The sequence below is a fragment of the Ciona intestinalis genome, chromosome 14 (genome assembly GCF_000224145.3).
Source record: "Ciona intestinalis chromosome 14, KH, whole genome shotgun sequence".
NCBI lineage: Eukaryota > Metazoa > Chordata > Ascidiacea > Phlebobranchia > Cionidae > Ciona > Ciona intestinalis.
Window position 1 is genome coordinate 4,171,791 of NC_020179.2, and position 21,240 is coordinate 4,193,030.

The window sequence follows — 21,240 nt, forward strand, 5'->3', positions numbered from 1 at the left end:
GGGTAAAGTAAGCACTTTTTATGTCTAGTTGTTGAAACAGAGGTTCTTTTGACCTATATATGAATTTAAACCACATAAAACACCATCATATGAAGTAGCCTATGCTTATAAATACAGTGTAAAACTAGAAACACTATGTATCAGGTTATTTGGTAAAATTATTCAACTATTTTGTAATCCTAATTGATGAAAAGGACAACAGTGCAGCTCCAACGGAGAAAAATATTACGACAAGAGCCCAAGCTATGTTTTCTTCTCTTGCACTCATAGCAGCGGTGATTGGAAAGGAAAGGTAGAACTGTGGGGTCAACGGAAGAAGCACTTCACCCCAACATGTGGCATCTTTTGCACACGAAGCTGAATCATCAAGTTGCGATAGAGTCATGGGCGAACTTTGAACCCTGTTGACCTCCGTAAAGGTCACACTACTCGTGATTTCAAAGTTTTCAACCAATGAGGTTCCAGTTTGACACGCTTGGTTAACAGAGCATGACATCTGCCAAGTGACCCGCGACCAACTGATTCTGGAACCAACCACTTCAAATATAGGAGCACCTTCGATTGTCCCTGTCTGTGACATCATAAACTCAATTATTACATGAGCAGGAATCGAAAAACACTGTCCCGGGACAGTTTCTGATGAAGTGTTCATAAAGTCCAAATTATCAATTATTTGGATCCAGTCTGTGTTTAAAGCTGTTGTGTTAGGGTTGCCGAACCTTGACACATATGATGCTGATAGCAGAGACCTTTGTTGTGCTTCTATTTCACTTTGAAGGACGCTACAGTTTTTAAAATCAAGGTACGATAACCTAACCAAACACCCTGTGAGAGAATCTTTTCCAAATAATGGTGGACTTGATAAACTGCTGGAACACAAGCCATCATTGGTAGCTGACCACACTAATAATGTTTGTGTCTGGTTAATATTGCTTTCAAACACTGAAGCTGAAATAATAGGATAACCAATGTTATAACCTGGATTCCCAGACCGCTGGATGATAGTCTCTGCACTCGAACTATGCTCGAACTTTGTTTCAAACTTCTGAGAAAGAACATCATTTGCTGATGTAACTAGATTCGCAACAGTTATGGTGACTAGAACTTGAGTAATGGAGCTGCTATTCCAAGTTATAATGTAGGACACATCAACAACTGCGTTGTCACATGAGCCAGCACTAAATATTGGTGTTCCTGGTGTATTGGTGCAGGGGGTGGCAGAATTAACAGGGTTACTTGCATCAAAAAATGACCTAAAAGGAGTTGAAGCTGCTGTGGAGGTTTTTAAATAGTTTGTTTGGTTTCCACATATAAAAGTTATGTTTGGTGATATTGGAGAACCACCTGGGGTGGCTGCAATGATAGAAGATGACTTAAGATAATAGTTGACGTCATACAATGTACCAGCTGCACATGTAGCAGAGGTGACTCTAGATACACACACTGCGCTTGTATCGTTCTGGTACCGCACGTATGAAGTTTGAATGCACTGACCTGACAGAGAGTTTTGCGGAAAAGTTAGAAATCCGTTTGGTGATTGGGTTTGTATGCGGTCTCCATTTGTGTATGGTGTAATTGGGGTAGTTTGGACACTGGTTGTTTGTTTAAAGCTGAATGTATTAGTTGCTGGTGTAGCTGCCCTTGTGGTAAATGTAGTTGTGCTTACTGTGTTTAAGCTTCCAGTGAAGTTTGTAAAGTATAATCCTAAAAGTGGTGAGTTAAGGAATTGTATGCAAGTGAATTGGTGGTAGTCTGGTACGTTAGTTGATGTTGTACTGCATAAGTTGGGGTCATCTAATGCAGTTGAAACACACTGGAACGTAGAGATTTGATCAGCAGTACATGAAGGATCACAACAGCAGTTGATAGTGCATTGGTTGGTTTCTTCCTTACACGTGCAAGGTGCAATGTCTTCAAAAGCGGGGTTGTTAAATATTGTAACTGTTGAAGCTAAAACTGAAGTTGAATTGGTGGTAACGTCTGGTGAAATATCAACTGCCACATTTGAGGTAGCTGTACTTGTAGAGTCATTGCATGAAACTACAATGTTTTCCACAAGACGAGTTGTGACAGGGGTTGTTAACTCTCCGTTGACTGTTGCTGAAGATGCTACTGTCAGCGTAGGTGTCGTTATTACCCAGTTGCTGTCCCCACTAATCGAACAAGCTACATTGGATGATGTCCCTTGTAATACTAAAGAGAAATGACCGACATTCGTCTCAAATGCTGATGGAATCAATTGAAGGTTTGATTGACAGGTTGTAAAATCCAGCTTTGTTATTAAAAGTAGAATTAATAACTTAGAGGTAGTAAACAACCCATCCATGGTACCATGTATCTACTTTTCCAGTATTCCTAAAAGAATAATACTCAATTTAGTAACCGGTCTACCAATATTAGAAGTTAGAGCATGATGGCATTTAAAAATATTGTAATTAAAATTCATTTCAAATTTGTATTATAAGTAAATAAATTTGTAAATTTTGAATTCAATAATACAATATATACAAATTTATGTTTGCATATCATGCGCTACACCAACGTAACGTACATTAAACATACGAATCGTATTTAACCACAAGATTTAAATAATAAGGAAAACATACAAATTCGGCCTTTAAACATTGTAATTGCAAAATACAATAACTTTTTCCTTAGCACTTTACAAAATATGTTTATTTTCGGTGATTTTTCAGCTATTTAGTCTAGAAAAGTCAAAATAATAACATACGAAACTTGAAAATACCGACTGCGCTACACGTCAATAATAAACAAATCACGTGACGTCATTAATGTTTCACGCATGACTGGGTACTTGATATGGTTGGTTGATTCCTCCGCAGATATCGTAGATATAATGTTTCTATGTTCTTAGTGATTTGCAAGATGGCTGCCCTCACGAGTAGACGCACGTTTTTCAGTTTTAGTCGAAATTTATTTAAATTTAACGAAACTAAACGACTTCATTCATCTTTGTGCTGCAAGTATTTAAAAAATTGTACGAATAAAAGGCACTTAAATCGTGAAAAATGTAAGTAATCTCTACGTTTAATAGATGTTATCTTAAACTAATTAAAACACATGTTTCTGCACGTTTTTGTTGCTGTAGAGCATTTAATGTTGAACCATAGTTTATTTTCAATACTTTTAGTTTTAAACCTTACTTTTGTAAAGTCCAGAAAATTTTAAAGTGAAAATAATTTTTGAATCGCTGTGTTTTCTGTTGTTTCAATTTTTCCTCTTGTTGTTTTTGTTTATAAATATGATCTCGTAATTAAACACTCAAATTTAAGCATTGGGTGCTAGAAGCTACTACATTCCTAATTCAAATAAGAAAGTTTTGCGCTTAAGAAATACTTAAACAACTTTTTTTTAAATTTAAGTAATTTACAAATTTTTTGTTCTAGATTTATTAAACACAAGCGGGATATCGGAACTTGGTTGCCATGGTTTCCATCTTTCTTCCTCATATTTTGCTTCAAAAGATTTTTATAAAATATTAGGAGTTTCTAAAAATGCGTCACAAAAAGATATAAAGAAGTCGTATTACCAGGTATAACTTACAATATGTAAAATATACACATTGTCTCTATGCCATAGAGGGTTAAGACTTGTAATAATGGTCTATTATACCAAGCCTCAACATACTAACATCTAGACACCACAATTTTTACACACTCTAAAATAGAGATTCTATTCTATAAGGGTGAGGTCTTCATTGGGGCACACCTGATATCTTGGAATGTACTTGTTGCCCTACCGTATTAAAAATACAACAAAACATACATATAATATATAATAACTTATATTAAAACATGAACAATAATTTATGTTTTGATTGCAGCTTGCGAAAAAGTTCCACCCAGACACAAACAAAGGAGATAAAAATGCTTCAGTCAAATTTGCTGAAGTAGCTGAAGCTTATGAGGTAACTTATTAACATTAAACTAGATATCTCTGAAAAGTCGCTAGGATATGCATTATGATTTATGATACACTATTTTAAAAATCTAGGTACACATAGTAATGGGTTAATTGGTAATTAAGTACCAAATTTGACCATGTGGCCTAAACATGTTTTCCAAAAGAAAGACACCTGCTATAATTTTAAATGTTTTTTCAGGTTCTTGGTGACGAAACCAAAAGGCAGCAATACGACATGCTTGGTTCAGCTGGCTTCCAAGCAAACCAGCAAGGTGGAAGGAGCTGGGGGGCTTCTCATGGCTTCCAGGGACAAATGGATCCCGAAGATTTGTTTCGGAAAATATTTGAGGAGTTTTCTGGGGGTGGGGGGCAAAGTAGAGGGTTTGACAACTTTCAGGATTATACACCAATGGAGGTAAGGACTCTGATTTTATATGTTAACAGTGCCAGATACAGATATTATCATATAAGGGGGGCACACCTGAGACTTTAGCTGTAATTTATTTCCCAACACCCGAGCTGTTACCATCTAGACCCCACTAAAGCAGTTTGAGACTTATAATAAAGATTCTATGAGAGTGAGATCTTAAGTGAAACACAACTGGGACCTGGGATGTAGGCCCCTTACCCCAACATCCAAAGTGCTACCACCCAATAACCACTAAAGCAGTTCATAGACACTTAATAATAGTATTATGTAAAGATTGGCTGTTCAGTAAAGTTGTTTACATGATTTTAAAACCAAGGCAATAATATTCATATTTTCCACATAGGTCTACCTTGATCTCACCTTCAATGAAGCAGCAAAGGGAGCAAACAAAACCATGAAGATTGACATCATGGATACTTGTCCAAGGTGTGATGGGAAAGGAAATGAACCTGGGACCAAAATATCAAAATGTGGTTTCTGTGGGGGCTCAGGAATGGTTGGTATAGCTTGTCTATCTATTTATTTATGTAAAAATAATGTTGATAGATTTAACCTGTTTATATCTCATTTTATATAATATATGACTTGTCATTGTCTCTTTTTCAATACTTTCTTTATATCATGTATTCATGTTTAGTTAAAAAATTTGTTAAAAAAGATATATATATTTATAATATATATTATATATATAGAATAATTGTTATGTTTTATTTTTTAGTTGTTTCTTTGGGTTTATTCCTAATTATTTATTATTACTTATCAGTGGCAATGATTTTATAAATTTTCAAGGGCTGCGACAATAAATGTAAATCTACGTTACTGTTTATTAAAGTTCAACAAGCAAGAATCTTCCTAAATTTCATTTCTGTTTAACCAGGAGCAAGTAGTGACGGGTCCATTTGTAATGAGATCCACATGTCGTAAATGTGGGGGGACCGGTAAACTTGTTACTTTCCCATGTGTACAATGTGGAGGCAGAGGTCAAGTTAAGCAGAAGAAGTCTGTGACCGTTCCCGTACCTGCAGGTTCGTACATCTTGGTTGATTGATTGATTAAACAAAAAAAACATACTATGGGTAAATGGACCAAATCTCAAGTCCAATGGTTTGTCTTAAGTACCTTATCCTTTTATAAGAGAACATGTTTATTGGCAAGTATAAACGCCTGTAAACGTTGTCGAATTATATTTTACAGTTCGTTCCATATAAAGCAAAGAATGTTCAAGTTTAAGGTTTTTTTATCCCAGGTGTTGAAGACAAACAAACAGTTCGAATGCAAGTTGGAACGAGAGAAGTCTTTATTACATTTAAGGTGAGCGGGATGATGGGGGGTTAAGTTATCACATACTTGCATGTTGCATTCATTGGTGGCTGGGTGTTGGAGTAGGGAGCACTGGTAATATCTTTTCACTCATGGCCAACTTCTTATGGTATAACTAGAAAACTTGAACAACTTTTGTTACATATATATATATATACATGTGTGAGCTGTAACCTACTTTACTGGTTGCTGGATGTGTGAGTGAGTAGCATTATATAGCTCATTCGTATCTTTTAACTCATGACCAAATATAACTAGAAGTTTTGAGCTACACAACTTTTACCAAACACACACACGACTTCATTAAGGTGACATGTGTGCTAGTTAATGTTTCAAAACGAACACAATCTATTTATAAATATATAGGCTGTAATGTTTGTATTGAAACTGACTAAAAATTGTGTTTCATCATTTTATGCAAATACTTCAACAAACGTTTCACTATCTTTCCAATGTTAGGTCGCACCAAGTAAAGTGTTCCGCAGACAAGGGGCCGACGTCCATTCCGATGTAGAAATATCAATAGCACAAGCTGCACTAGGTGGCAGCATACGAGTGCCAGGAATACATACAGACACCGAGCTTGAGGTAAATAGGTCTTGTATAAGGTTATAATATGTTAGTGGTAATCTTATTAAAGCAGTTTTGGACTGGCTTAACCGGCAAACTCTGTCTTACATGACAGTTAAGACTTCATGCATATAAAATAAAACATTGGTCAAGTGGAATTATTTGCCTAAGATTACTTTTAAAAAAATATGAGAATGAATTCGCAGAAAACTTGTTTATATAGCCATGTTAACTGACAATTCCTTATTAAATCCAGATTTCACCGGGCACTTCCTCGCATGAGAGATTTCACTTCAGGGGGAAAGGAATTAAGAAAGTGAATAGTTACGGCTTTGGAGATCACTATGTTCATGTGAAGATTAAACCACCAAAGTGAGATTTGTTTGGATAAATATATTACTAGATATTTGGGTAGGAACTCTGGTGACTTATCCATGGTTGCTACCCCCATGCCCACAGTCGAGTTGCTGAAGCTATTGCAGTGTGTGGATAAGCAGACATGACTTTTGATTAGTTTGGTCATTTATATCCTTTGTGGGTAGGGACTTGAATACCTTATCCATGGTTGCCACTCCCATGCCCACAGTCGAGCTGCTGAAGCTATTGTAGTGGTTGGGTAGACATGACTTTTGGTTTAAACTTTATTTGCTACGACAGAAAAAAGTATAAAATTTAACATAAATGAAACAGTTCATTTTTTTAATTCCGATAAAAGTTACATACGTGTCTTAAAATTAAGCACTGGCTATACCACTGTAAGCATTTTTGCATTGGTAAAATACATTGTTTAATTTAACATTTTCTCCAGGACCCTAACACCGAAACAGAAAAGTTTGCTCATAGAATTTGCTCAAGAAGATGGAAATATAGATGGTACAGTGGAGGGAGTGTACCCCGTTGAAAGTAAGATCTTTTACTTTACATTAGTTGTTAAGCAATAGGAATGCATTGTGTTGATGTAAATTTAAGTAAAGGTTGATGGTTCATACCTTGTAAAATGAGGGTACATTGAAATATTGGGCTTATTGTATGTTGTAGTCAATGGTCGGTGGGCAGAATGTAAAGATAAATTACAACTTTAGAAAAAAGTTAATGTCAAATTCAACCATTTTTTTTGCAAATCACTTTCACCATTCTTGGTGTTGAAAAATCCTGAAGAAAAAGTCGTTGGGCACCTACTAGTTACCAAGTATTGACTGTTGTGTAATAGGCCAACTAGACCTATATCCCAAGTCCCATAAAGTGTAACAGTGTTAGCATATCACACAAATACAGTATACTGCATTGAAACAGCCCAAACCAAATATTGCTTTTTGTAACCTGTCTCCTCTTTTTCTTGTAGAAAAAGTGGAAACAGAAGATGCAAAAACTGAACCAGAATTGAATAAAATTGAAGAAAAACCAGGATTTTTTAGCAAAATAAAAAAAGCAATACTTGGTTGACATATACCCTGTGAATGTATTAACGTTACTTAGATTGTATTACAATTTCCTATTAACCTTGCATTGCATTACAGAAAAGGCAATTGAAGAAAATTGAAAGAATCTTGAAAATAGCAGTGATATTGAAATAGTAGCAACAGTGGTTAATATACGTGTGTTTCAGTGTTGTGATATAAAAACTACATTCTGTTCACCATCATATGGATCTACATACTCGCCAGGCAATGTATATTTAATACTTGGATAATACTAAGCTCTATACAGTTGTTTTGCTTCTACTGGAGCCTTTTAAATTACTTAACACAGCCAAATATAACGTGTGGAACTCTCGTGCCCCACATACAAATGCATGTACGGTAAATACAAGCGCTATCAATGTCAGGTAAAATGAAATGTTTAGTTCAGGTGAGTAAACTGCAAACAGCTTCTTAAATATAAAATGCCTTTGCTCATCAAGTGTGGCAGTGTTCATGCTTTGTAATGACTTGAACAGGTAAAGTTGAAGAAATTGGAAAATACCTGAAACACAGAATGCAGTTTTAATGAAAGAATGTAACTTGAATTATTCTTGCGTAACCGAAAAACAACAGTTGTTACAACACTGGTGTTCTGTTTCATACACCTCATGCCAGCATACGAGTTACCATGAATGTTACTTGGTAATGGTTTTGGCAACAGTTTTAGAATAAGAGTGTAAGATGGTGTCAATTGACACTGTTAATTGTAGAGTGACCTGTTCAATTAAATACCACATGCCATGCAGTGACACCTATAACACTAAAAATGATTAAATTTATTTACCAAGTGTTAGACAAAACAAGAGTTAATGTTATATAAGCAACAGCTTGGTACTTCTGTTTAATTATACGCAACAATTAGAAGAATTAAATAACTTACTGCATAATATCAATGAAATGACGGCTGTCCTTGCTAAAATGTAAGTGTAGACTGTGTATGATACATCGAATATACTTAGGTAAGTGAACACACAACATGTGTATAGCAATGTTAGAATGATCGCACCAATGACAACAGGGCATAAACCCATTCTGCTGGGGAAACCTGGAAATAAATAAAGTAATTGTATACAAGATTTACTAATAGTCAGCTAAAGTAGATGAATTTATTGGTCTGTTAACTTCAAATGCTTCAGTTTACTAAAACCTTAATTTTTTGGTTTAAGTTTTAAAACTAAAACATTAAAAAAAATTGTGCTGTATGTTATAAACTTATATTTATAAGCTGTTTCTTGTGATGAAAGTAGAAATTAAGCTATATTATATGGGGCCAAGATAAATAAGTAACAGATTGAAGTCAAATTAAGCTTGTATTGTTGTGCAACTAAACTAAATGCTTTTATGTTTTTTTGGTTGGTAACCGTTACCGGAGGTTTTAGTTGGAAATAGCAGTTTCCCCACCAGGATAGCAGTTGGCTAGTGCCATAAGAAAATATATATCAATAAAAATGTTATACCTATGTCTATGTTGGTGCATTGCAACGGATCACCTGTGTTTCTCATGCATTGTGAATACCAACCAATATAAAGGCAAAGGTATCCAGACTGATAAGCAACATCAGGTTTGTTTTTATCCAATTCCAGTTGGAACTCTTTGCTGTCAGAGATTGGCATACAAACCTGTGCATAAGTTGACAAATGTAACTTATAAACCGTAGGCAGGTTTATATATGACACAAGCAAAATCTATTTTAGGTCTTTTTTTGTATATGAGTGCCAATTTGGGACACAAAATAGTCAATACTAGGTTAGAACAATGAACTTTAGGTGTTTTGGCAAATAATGAACACGTCTATTGTAGCGGCAACGTTGAGCATTGAACTCAGTAACCTCTGGTTATGATACGAGTGCTCTAATCACATAGCGACAGGCCGACAGATAGCGTCGTTTGACAAAAGTGACAGGTTTTCAACGTGTAAAAGCTTCTGAGAGCATGCAAGGTCACACGGTGTTAATGAAAGACATTATTTTCACTTACAGAGAACCAGCGCTCCAAAATTTGTGCAATTATCAGCAAAACAGAGGTGACGAGTAAAACTTGAACGACGTAAAACCAACCTCGGTTCTTTATTCTAAGATTTTGAAGTTTTCGAAACATTGGGGGAAATGTAACGACTGACATGGTATGTGTGCGGTTATACCCCGATTTAAATTAGTTTTAACATTAAAAAACATTAATTTTAGTGCAAAAAAAATAAAAAATAAACATTTTCATTTTTTTTAGAAAATTTGAACAAACTTTATAACATATCTATGTTACTATTTGATTAAAATTTTGTTAAATGATTTTGAATTTAAGGGGGACTATCAAAATGTTTTTTTCTAACAGTAAGAAACAGAAACTATTTTAAAGTTTAACAGCTTCTGTAGTATAAACTACGACCTTTCTATTCTTTAGAACAGGCAATATTGTGTTTGTATTTGGTGCAAGTTAAAACGCTGGCGAAATGTATATACTTATATTTCCGTTGGGCGAGACAGTTAAATTCGTTTTTGTGTTTTTTGGTTTATTAAACACGCTTCAAATTGATGCATTTACGTTCGCCGTTATCAATTAGAAAACCATCTTTCTTAAAACAAACGAAGAAATATATTCTGTGACCGGTTTCTATTACCCGTTTATTTTGCTACGTTTTTCAAATAAACCGCTAAGCGACAACATATTACGCCCAAAACACGGCGATTACAGCAGACACACTTACAATCATCGCCTCGGGCTCTTATGGCGTGTGGGCTTGACAGAAATAAAACTAATATTTCTGGGCTAATAATCGACAATCAACATTTCCTACCAACTGGGATTTCTTCCTGCATTAGTGATGTTTAAACTGTCAAGTTTATATTTTAGAGAATGTCCGTCCTTAGATACAGCGGTGTATAACTTTAATTTGTCAATATATACCGTTTCCTGAACTTTATATATACGATGTTGTTATAAACTTTAAATCATTAAAAATGCACTCATTTAACTAGCCTACAGTATACGATGTTTTAATATGTTTTACATACTAAATAGTAAAAAATTTAGTTTAAAGTGCGAAAGTAACTGCAACTACAGTGGCGACATAACTACGTTGCTGCAACTCAATCTGTGCGTATGAATTACTTGCGAATTGTTGCATCATACTGGTTATTCTTATTATTTACATTAATGTAAAGGCAATAAGCATGAAAGTATCAATATCCTCGCCCGAATTCCCATAAACCACTTCCGCTTTTTATTTTCAATGATCTATTGAATTTCTTAATGTGCCCCTGCAATAAAATTTCCCGATTTTATATTTAGAATCACCCTGTACCACTATATGACGTCACAATCATGCTTCGGGGCGTGTCATCGAAACCTTGCTCGAATTTTGAGCGGAAATTCGCGTCATACTAGTTCTGGAACGCCTCATGATGACGAAAAAGTCGCTTTCTTTCGCCGCTGTCATGGTTGCCATAGGAACATCTATGATAATAGCGGGTGTGACGTCACCATGCATTGTGAAGGTAACAATCAGCATTGTGTTAGAACAATTAGAAAATCGTGTTTGTTTTGCTTGGAAGAAAACTAAACAGGTCGCAATTGACAGGTGTGTAAGATACCAGGGAGTTCACCGAACGGGGAATTACCTATAGGTGGTTTTCTCCCGATACCTCCCCACATGAGAAGAGGACCGGGAAGAATTCCTCCTCATCTAAGGAAATCCTCGGAGGACGGAGGAGCAGATGAAGGGTGTGTGGAGCAAGGATTATTCTTTGTGGGGTTCGCGATGGTGAAGGATTACGTTTACATTGCTACGCCATGTAAGTTAATGTTTGTTTTGAAACATTATTGTAACTACCAACTATATAAAGTAGGCAAAGGTATCCGTTATATTATGTCGGGTTAGATGGTCATTTATATTATACGTTGGGGTAAATGATCCATGTTTTCACTATCTTTTTTAGTACCCACAAATGCAAAGATATAAACGTGTTGTAACTCATGTATCGCATTCTAAATAAATCGGGTCGCAACTAATACTATATGTTTGTAATAAATATGAAGTTAATTTTCTCTTTCTAATGTGTTTTTAACAAAATATTGTTTATTACGGGTGAGGCAATTTATTGCCTTCGTTCTTACACGAGGGTACAAACATACAGATACTATAATACTACATATTTAATATCTGCACAAATATTACTATTATAAGTAACGGATTAAGTTTTATGATTGCAACATATTTATTCTCGCGTGGCGCTAACCACAATATACCATAGACTAAGTATTATGACGTAGATAAGGCGTGTCGCGTGTTTACCATCATGTGCTTATGACGTCACAGTGGAAGAACAAGAGCAGAAGCTTCGAGTCGTCGCTGGTTTGATTCTTATTGGTGGGATTGGTTCCATGCTCGCTTTGCTCTTTTACATAGTGGCTGCTTGTAATGCAGAGAATGGGCATAGTGACGTCATGTTCGTGACGTCAAAGCGGAACATGATTGCAACCGTGCTGCTAGGTGGCAGTGGTAAGTTTATTGTCTCATAAATTCTATAATATAGTTCATTATAGCATGTTATATGGAGATTTATAGATCCAATATTGCTTTATCCGGGTAATGGGTTCGAATCCTGGTGTAGCAAGATAAAAGCATCTCAAATAAAACATATCTTTTCCCTTAATTTTGTTTTTGTTTTATTTTTTTCCTTTTATTTCCTTTTTTTGTTTTTTTGTTATGACGTCACGAAAATTACGTCATAAATATTATTGCTTTCTTTTTATATGATTTTGTCATTTTCAGTTTGTCTTTTCATTTCTGGGTTTTCTTTATACACCCAACACAACTTGAGTTCGATCGGAAATTCAACGATGTTTGTCGGTAAAGTCTTCAGCGCGATATCGGGTATTGATAGTGACGTCACAACTAACCTCATTGTTGAAGAAGGCCTTGTGATGTCACAACCCGTCACTGACGTCATCATCGTCAACCAGACTTCTGATTGGACCGATTCAAATAACGTCACAATACCTACAGCGGAATCTAACATTGAAGGATCAAGCGCAAATATTAACTTCTTTGAAAATATGGGAGCCATTGATAACTGGTTCCCATATCCGAGCGACGAAGTTTTAGCAGTGCTCCCGAATCCTTTTGAAGTTTACCACCCCAGTGGTTCCAGACGAAAACGTGGCATACGTGGATCACGTAGAAACCTCGGTATGCTAGCAATGCCGTTGTTATACCGAATAGGAAACGCAGATCCTTACTTCGGGTATTCCTTCTTTCTATGTTGGTTCGGTTGCTTCTCTCACGTGGTGGCGCTCGTGTGCGGAGTTGTGACGTGGATTACTCGAGCAAGAGCATGCAAACTTAAGAGAGCTGTCGTTTAAATATTTTTAACTTTCTATTAATTTTCGCTTCGCTCCCAAACCCCCTTGCGCTTTCCACATTCTCCAACCATTGTAACAAGTTTAATATCTTTATTACGTAACATACGCGATTAACGCTTAATAAACGATCACGTGTTCGAGACTTCCAGCAAATATTTCTCGACGTTGATATTCACAAGATGCGATGACGCGTCGGGGAAACCACCTGGAGGAGAGCCCCCACAACCACGAATGGACGAATTAAAGGAATTCCCAAACTTGCTGTTACTACAAGCTTGTAGTGTAAACAGAGATGGTATCGACCAACTTGAGCGTTTCCGATTCCGTTGTTTACGCTGGGAATTTATGGACCTGCGTGGAAATAATGGTCAAACAAATCACATTATGACGTCATTGTAAATCAAATATTTTACGGCATTGAATTTTGAACTTACGGCCTGACGTAGTCTCTGACGTAGCTGGGAATTCCCTTATTTTCTCCAGTACCATATCTGGGGGGTCCCCGTTTTAAAGCTTCGATTCTTTTCTCCAACGCAAGTCTTGCTTCTTCAGCTGCTCGGTTCCTCTGCAATGTATGGCTTATTACCGCCACCTCACGGTTTGGATATTTGCAACAACTTACCGCTAAGTTGCCCTGTCGAGTCGCTTCCTCTTGTATTGATAATTTCTTTAAAAATTCACTCACGCGACGGCGCTGTTGAGTCTCTTTGTCCTTTGCGTCACCAAGTAACTTTTCTCTTTTCATTTTTTCTCTTTCGTCAAATTTAAACAACAAATTAATGATGATTGAAAAACCTTATTTATTTATTTGAACAGGTTTAATCTGCATTGAAATTTACACACTAAGCCCCTGATGACCTATTTAGTTGTTTATCAAATCATGTCCATGGTCTCCTGTAGGTCATTTGTTACAAAGTTTTAAATAAAGTAAAAAAAAAAACACATTAAAACTAAACACTAATTATCCTCACAAATACTCACGAGAACTTGGCCAGATTAAAATACTTGGCGACATCAATCGTTGTGTCCCAACACATGTTGTCACCTTCCAAGTTACCTTCTGCGTCTTTCTTGTACACGGTGACGTCATATATCTTCCCATCAAGCGCCTATACAACATGTTGGTTACGTCACAATACTCATTTTAACCATGACGTCACAAACCTCGATTGCTGAACGATTGTTCAACTCAACAGAAGGATCTTTACGCGCAACTTGCAACTTCCTACGTTTTCGTCGTCGTTTCCTTTTCGGTTGACAAACTTTGACGTCATCGGTGCTGACGTCATCTTGTTTAGTGACGTCGTTGTCTGCCATTCTTATTATTTCCAGCGGATCGGAAACCTTCATATTACCAGGCAAATCAATAAGTTGATTTATAGTAGGAATATCATCAGTCTCTGAGATTGATAAGTTCGTCTTCACAACAGAAGCTACAGATTGCTCGTCGTCCTCGTTGAAAGCAAGCACGTTCGACATAGAAGAAAACTTCGTCATTTTCAACCGCTGTGCGTGTGGGGGCCTGGGTAACATGGGGAATTTCCCCACCGTCTGTACTCGCCCCAGTTTTTCCTTGGGAAGTACCTGGATGGATTTAAGGGAAAGTCCCGGTAGGGGTTGCGAAACAACCTCAACCAAACCCCCAGCTATTGTTTGCCTTCTTCTAATTGCCGGCTTCTCGTTCTCCAACGCCACAGCGCTTATGACGTCATCATCTTCACTCTGTGACGTCATAGTAGAGTTTAATTGTTGACTCTTCTTGAAAGAAATATCAATATCTGCGCTATTGGTCACGTCGATTTGTTTTTGAAGGTTTTTCTGCGACGAACCAGACTTGTTCGACTTTGCAAACACTTCGGATGTCTCGCCATCTTCGATTTCGTCTCTTTCCAAGTTAAATTGGTTTAAATTTGAAACTGTTAACGGTACACACTGGTTCGGTTCTTCTAACCACTCGCTTGTCACAGCAGGAACATGGGTACGTGTGAATCTAGATGACGTGTCGAAGTCTTGGTAGTTTTCTTGGACGGATAACTTGTCAATACACTCTGTGTAAAAAAACAAATATCATTTTATCCCATATAGCCCTCGTAATGGTTGCATTGAATATTTGCAATCACATAAATACGCAGCATTGTTTATAGCTTTAACAATTCAGGCATAACTTACCATTTAAATTATTACGTTCATTTTCTAAACTCTGCGGAAACTCTTCCACGGAAACCACATTCCGTCTTTCGTTCCTTCGTTTCGACTTTTTCCACTTCATGGTTTCTTCCTTGTCCCTCCTGTCATCTGTTCTAGTCTTCTTGATAATCTTCTTAGCTCGACTAAGCTTTAGTAGCGATCTGTACATATCGTCTTGTTGCTTGTTCATCTTGCGAAGCTCGAACCTCGTATCTTTGTGCCATATGTTCAACTGTAACAACGTTTGCCATTAACACGCGTTGTCTTATATATGCAGAACAGTTATAGTTACGCTGTAAGCTTAAAATTATATCTTTTTAAAGGCCGATGCTGGTGCATATATGATGGTGACGCCCTACTTGCCTATATACACAGGGCGGGGTTATAAGATTTATTTTTAGTTTGGTTTATTATCCTACATCACCTATAAAGTTACATACGTGGTAAGCTGTAAGCGGGCACGATAAACGAGGTGCCATCATCGGGAACCGTCTTACTTATAACCCCTATGGTTGCTCCGCGATACAAAAATGAATAAGTTACATTCCTTAACCCAGCCGTGTGACCTCTTTTTTAAGGACATGATTTTCCGCCAAGTTACAATTCTTAACGAAGCTTGACACTTCACTCGTCCTTGTACTTCGTAATGATATCCCTGCATCTCCGCCAGCTCGTATAACTGACCGTAAAGCAACTGCTGCTGAGACATTCCTCATTGTACAGGTAACGTGTTTTAAACACTATATATATTGCTGCAGATATGCGAAGACTATAATTTAATTTCTTAACCGTATCTTAAACAATAACAACGCCCTTTTAAGAGTTGTAGGAATAATGGTATAAAGTTATGTAAATACCTTTGTTTACAACCAAATAGAATGAAAATAAATAATGAAAAATAAACCGTCTTACCTCAACGTACTATATTGTAGACATTTAAAACAACGCCTTCTCTATATCAATGTAACTGCATATAAAAACGAAACTTCCTCAGATGATTCAGAAAAAAGTTAAATAAAATTTGTTATAACCACAAACACGTGTTATACTTTCCACACATCCAACATTGTTGACTTAACCACAATACTCTGTCTCTCATTAACATGGAAACCTTTAATTAAAACTGGACAATACCGACGAATGTTTACATCGGACCAAGGATACGCTTGCTGTAAAAACAGTGTATATCTTAAAGAACTTTGTCTCAGTACGTTAAGGATAAATATTTTACTCGAATAAATAAATTTAAGCAAATCCGTGTTACCATGCAGTTGATTGGTGGATCTTACTTGCAGATGTAACGCTAACTATAACTGATGCTAAAACCTTGTCAGACGACAAGGTAAAGGGATACACATAGCTTATACCTTTAGGATGCATAAGCTATTTTGTCTGTAAGGGGCTATATTGGTAAAGGGTCATATTTCATTGAACGCCGCGAAATTAAAAGCCATTAAATATATTTTAAACAAAGATAACGCTTTAAAAACTAAGCTTACCTAAACCAAACGCCATTAAACGCAGTCTAACCGAACCAAACACGGCTAAACCTGGCTTAACTAAACCACGCGCATGGCGGATGTAAGAGCTGACTAAGCCGTCAAGAAAACTTGGTTTCTCCGACGCTTTCGTGGTTTATAAGACTCTAGAATACGATCATACACTCAAGGTCTTGCTAACAGTAACCACGGACTTATAAGTGGCGCTTATCTAAATTCGAAGGCTGACTTCTCGGGCGACAAAAATTGGATGTTTAATAAAACTAGATTTCATCTTTTTGATCGAAATCGCGTCCTTATTGTGACGTGGACGCCAAGTTATATGACGGTTTATATAAATAGTCGATTATGATGTCACAAATTCTTTGATTTTGAAAGAAAAAGTTTTTACAGCGTTACAATACTTTCGCGTCGTTATATTGTGATGGAATAATCGCGTTTAACATTGTTTGTTTAGCGCTTTCTTACATCCGAACATCGACCAGTGTTGCCAGGTAAAATATTTTCCGTTTCGTTAAGAAACAAACCGCAAAATTTTTGCCCGGCAACACTGGATGCGTCATTAGTTTATGTCGTCATAGACTCACCATTTAAACAAGTAGCATTGTTACGAAATAACTGACATTCGTTGATAGAAGTGTTTTCCGACTTTCGTATTATGACGTATATAATCCGCAACAATCTACCATTCCGTTCTTTTGTGACGTCATAGTATTAAATTTCAGAAGCAATATTTCTAGAATGATTAAATTCCAGAAAACGATTCGAACTTGAGATTCTCGTTAACGCAATCGACTATGACGTCACAAGTGATATTATGAGACGAACAATAATATCTCGAAACACTCGAGACATGACGCGATATTGGGTGAATTACAATCCTAAGTACGTCTACAACACTCGTAAGAAGCCGTTGCAATAAATTACAATAAAACTGAGTTGTATAAACATTTCATCTTGATGAAATCCAGGGCGGATTTTGTAGGACCAGAGCTCATATAACAAATTCTCATATAACTCAAATAACAAAGCAATTCAATTTACTACAATCTGAGTTATGATATCTCACTACTACCGGAACGCCGTTCTGGTAAATTGAAGGTATTTTTCAAGCTGTTATAAATAGCACCCTGGCTCAAACATAAAGCTAATTTAAACCTCTAACCCAAATACAATCAGCAGAGTACAGAGGTATACCTACTTGTCCGATGTAAAACATTATATAGTAGGGTGGAGAAAGAAGGGACGCCCTAGCTTTTGTCTCTTTTTTTATTCTGTTTGGTAGTAAACAAATAACATTCAAAGATGTATAAAAACCGTATCCTCGCACGACTCCTATAGACCGTTGTTTAATTGTTTAAAACAAGATCAGGTTGTTTGGAAAGTATTTGAAACGGTGTTCCAACTACCCCCACCCTACTACATAACTCTAAATAATATAAAACATTAAAAATACGATCCCACGCTGCCCTTGCTAATATTCATAAACTTCTTATTAATCAATCCACGAACCCTTCACATTATTACCCAACCTACTATATATAGCAAGCAATCAACTGATTGACTTTTATATTAATCAGCTTGACCCAACTTAGTTAAGACAACAAACTTTACAAAATCTTTTAAGTCGCATCTTTCGCTTCGTAAAAAGGACTTGAAAATTTCGCACGGGCGAACAAGAGCTTTGTATAAATATGGGCTAATTATATCCCTGGTACAGTTTAGATTTCTTCGCCTTCAAGCACCCTACTTGAGTTTATTCTTTGTCCGGCTAATTGTTCTACACGGCCGGCTAATTTAATGTCTTATTTCAAGTGTCCCGAAGCCGTTCTTTACCACGGTAATTTATCATCAAGAGTTCCACTTTGCGTTCTATGTTCCAGACAGTCAGTCGTCGGCGCAATATACACAACACGTTCTACCTCATACATTTCTTTTGTTAATTTTCACATTAGCTTTGCTCTATAACCAAGACGAGGGCTTATGCGTTGGGAGATTCATGTTTCGCCAACTTGACTGTGAGCATGGGCGTGGCAACTTTGAATAGGTCACTCAAGTTCCCACCCACGAGGATATAAATGACCAAACCAACCAAAACGTCTCCTTATCCACACACTGTAATTAATAGCTTCAGCAATTTGCTTATAATCCAACAAAACTACGATTGGAAAACCCTAACTTAAATGCAATTACTGTTATTACTAAATCACTCTCCATCTACAATGCATTGTATTTTATTATAATTGCCACCATTTCACCCAATATATAATTTTGATCCATGTTTTACCATCTTGTGGTTGTTCGGTAGTTGTGATGTCCTCCGTTGTCGGGAGATCCAGATCTGCTCCTGCTCTTGCTCCTGCTTCTGCTCCTGTCGGAATTACTGCTGTTATTTCCGCTCTTCTTCACTGGAGATCGGCTCCTAGACCTTCCTCGGGATCTGCTTCGAGGAGGATGCGAGTTACCCGAATCCGAATCACCATTATCCGAGTCCGAGTCATCCGAATCCGAGCATGAGGAGTCATCACTTCCGGAGGATCCACTTCTGCTTCCTGATCTTCTTCTTCCTCTTCTGCACTTACGTTTTCCTCCACTGGTAGGAGGGGGGTTGGTAGCTTGTATGGGGGGCAGGGTAGGGTTGGGGGGGATTGGTCGTGATGTTACTGGTTCTTCACAATCTGCGTACAGAGTCCTTTTTTAAAACTACCATAACTACCTATATTGAATATATTTATTTGCGATAAAATAGATACCGTTAGCACACAATATCCCATATTTCATAATCGCACTTTTAACAATTAACAACGCTTTTTTAGTGTTGCGAGGGTTTGGTTATATAATTTTGTAAATATTCTTTGTTTGCTGATATACATGACGATAGAAGAGAATGACAACAAAATATAATCCTACCTTCAGTTTCAGAAAATGGATGACATTGCCGTGTCCTTGTTCTTGTACTTCTATATGATGAACCATCAGAGCTACATTGTGACCAAGCTGACCACTCGCACCTTACGGGTTGAGGTTGGCAAGCTAATACATAATGAATTTTTTTAAATCTAGTCCCGGAGCTTATTAAGGTATAGCATAATTTCTTTATTTAAACAACACATCGCTTTACAACACATAGGGCAGAATATTTTTAAAACGTTGGGGTAGTGCGGTCAAACTCTGGTTTACATTTCAGGTCACCCGCTATTAGACTCATGTTAGTCGTTCAGTGTTACTATGGTTATCGCGGCTTTTACTCGCTCGACTAGTGGTTTCTTAATGGTAACATTTTTTAGGGGGTTCTATTAGCACCAGATGCTGTAGCAGGTCTGACATAATGTTTCTTGTTTAATCCAAGTATTTTGAAGAAAACCTTGGTCGTTTAATTTTCCCATTTAGGCGCCCGGGTAAAAAACTTGTGTATAAACAATTGCAGAAGTAAAATAATTACCGACCAAGTTTTAATCGAGCGGCTAAGATACAAAAATATAGGCGGCGACTAGTTTAGTCCGAATGAGGAACAACACCCCTGGCCATCCATTTAGATTCTAAATAATGTTCTAAATTTTAGAACATTATATGTTACCTCTAACTTGTACAAGTTCTGGGCAAGCAGCGCCGTTTCCTTGCGGCGATACTCTGATTGTTCGTGTTCGGAATTGACATGAATTGTAGGTTGGATAGGCTCGGTTATATTCACACCGACTCCATCGGCTCCAACGGCTTACAATGCAATCGCCTGCACGAAAGAGTGTGAAGTTAACGCAATACTTTACAGATAGCAAAGGCATGTTGGGGTAAGGGGCAAAATTGGCTTAAAATCGATGTTTTAATGGCGTGCTTCGCCGTAACACCTCACCCATATAGAATAGAGTGTACATACACAATGTCGAGGTAATGAGCCAACTTTGGCCTAAATCCCAGGTCGCATGGCATGCCTCGCCCTAAGGCCCAAGATCTCGCCCGTGTAGAACGTACACGTTAAAGTTGGTTAAACTAACAAGTTAGAATATACTATATATCCCTGACCTTTCAAAGTCGCTTACATAAACAACCTCTAGAAATCGTGAAAGTAAATCGACTTACGGTCGTTTGGCGAAACGTAGTTGCTTCCCCATGCTTGTACAGATCCACAAACAACCAACATAAGAGCAAGGACTGTAAACTTAGCCATGTTTACCACTAAGAAGAATACAAACTTCAGTGTACCCTTGTAATATAGGTGCGACCTTTATACCGTATACCTGGCGTAAAGTCGTGAGTATTTTACATCATGATTGCGATGATTAGGTTTTAATTACACTTCGTACGCGTGTCTAGTCGATTCATTGAATTTGACAAAGAGTGAAATTCAAATTATTTGGCCAGTAATGACGTTGAACACATCACGACTGTGACGTCACAATATGTATTGTAAACCGCCGGCTTTGGTCTAATTGGGAATAAGGGCCATGTTATAACGCGACAGTGAGCATGAGCAACAACATGATGTGTATGAAT

At 37.0% G+C, this 21,240-nt stretch overlaps 6 protein-coding genes across 10 annotated transcripts; 2 read left to right on the forward strand and 4 right to left on the reverse strand.

Moving 5' to 3' along the window:
- Nucleotides 1-166: 166 nt before the first annotated feature.
- LOC100178229 (tectonic-2-like) lies at nt 167-2,326 on the reverse strand. The gene has a single exon (XM_026837636.1). The coding sequence runs from the start codon at nt 2,324-2,326 to the stop codon at nt 167-169; it is 2,160 nt and encodes a 719-aa protein (XP_026693437.1).
- Nucleotides 2,327-2,855: 529 nt separating this feature from the next.
- On the forward strand, nt 2,856-7,953 carry LOC100180605 (dnaJ homolog subfamily A member 3, mitochondrial). 2 transcript variants are annotated; one of them, XM_002124994.5, is made up of 11 exons: nt 2,856-3,031; nt 3,408-3,553; nt 3,845-3,928; nt 4,124-4,339; nt 4,698-4,850; nt 5,232-5,379; nt 5,601-5,665; nt 6,134-6,262; nt 6,501-6,616; nt 7,053-7,147; nt 7,762-7,953. In XM_002124994.5, exons 1-11 carry the CDS (start codon nt 2,866-2,868, stop codon nt 7,782-7,784), a joined length of 1,341 nt encoding a protein of 446 aa, XP_002125030.3. In that variant the 5' UTR covers nt 2,856-2,865; the 3' UTR covers nt 7,785-7,953. The 2 variants fall into 2 exon arrangements, with proteins under 2 accessions (XP_002125030.3, XP_026693393.1); XM_026837592.1 differs by having other exon boundaries at nt 7,587-7,886.
- On the reverse strand, nt 7,720-9,937 carry LOC100179851. Its single transcript, XM_002129901.4, has 4 exons — nt 9,683-9,937; nt 9,162-9,324; nt 8,585-8,749; nt 7,720-8,206 (listed from the first exon to the last, which is right to left on the reverse strand). The coding sequence occupies exons 1-4, from the start codon at nt 9,824-9,826 to the stop codon at nt 7,944-7,946; spliced, it is 735 nt and encodes a 244-aa protein (XP_002129937.1). The 5' UTR covers nt 9,827-9,937; the 3' UTR covers nt 7,720-7,943.
- Nucleotides 9,938-11,011: 1,074 nt separating this feature from the next.
- LOC100182958 lies at nt 11,012-13,205 on the forward strand. Its single transcript, XM_002129836.4, has 4 exons — nt 11,012-11,196; nt 11,280-11,493; nt 12,018-12,200; nt 12,474-13,205. The coding sequence occupies exons 1-4, from the start codon at nt 11,101-11,103 to the stop codon at nt 13,061-13,063; spliced, it is 1,083 nt and encodes a 360-aa protein (XP_002129872.1). The 5' UTR covers nt 11,012-11,100; the 3' UTR covers nt 13,064-13,205.
- On the reverse strand, nt 13,132-17,979 carry LOC100182187. Of its 4 annotated transcripts, none has more exons than XM_026837580.1 (7): nt 16,163-17,979; nt 15,817-16,002; nt 15,233-15,482; nt 14,228-15,111; nt 14,045-14,172; nt 13,498-13,815; nt 13,132-13,414 (listed from the first exon to the last, which is right to left on the reverse strand). In XM_026837580.1, exons 2-7 carry the CDS (start codon nt 15,964-15,966, stop codon nt 13,192-13,194), a joined length of 1,953 nt encoding a protein of 650 aa, XP_026693381.1. In that variant the 5' UTR covers nt 15,967-16,002; nt 16,163-17,979; the 3' UTR covers nt 13,132-13,191. The 4 variants fall into 4 exon arrangements, with proteins under 4 accessions (XP_026693381.1, XP_026693382.1, XP_026693383.1 ...); XM_026837581.1 differs by lacking the exon at nt 16,163-17,979 and having other exon boundaries at nt 13,498-13,628; nt 13,686-13,815; nt 15,817-16,156; XM_026837582.1 differs by lacking the exon at nt 15,817-16,002 and having other exon boundaries at nt 16,163-17,978.
- A 988-nt stretch (nt 17,980-18,967) lies between these two features.
- LOC113474853 (spondin-1-like) lies at nt 18,968-20,962 on the reverse strand. Its single transcript, XM_026837606.1, has 4 exons — nt 20,827-20,962; nt 20,327-20,479; nt 19,660-19,782; nt 18,968-19,427 (listed from the first exon to the last, which is right to left on the reverse strand). The coding sequence occupies exons 1-4, from the start codon at nt 20,912-20,914 to the stop codon at nt 19,033-19,035; spliced, it is 759 nt and encodes a 252-aa protein (XP_026693407.1). The 5' UTR covers nt 20,915-20,962; the 3' UTR covers nt 18,968-19,032.
- Between the last annotated feature and the right edge of the window lie 278 nt (nt 20,963-21,240).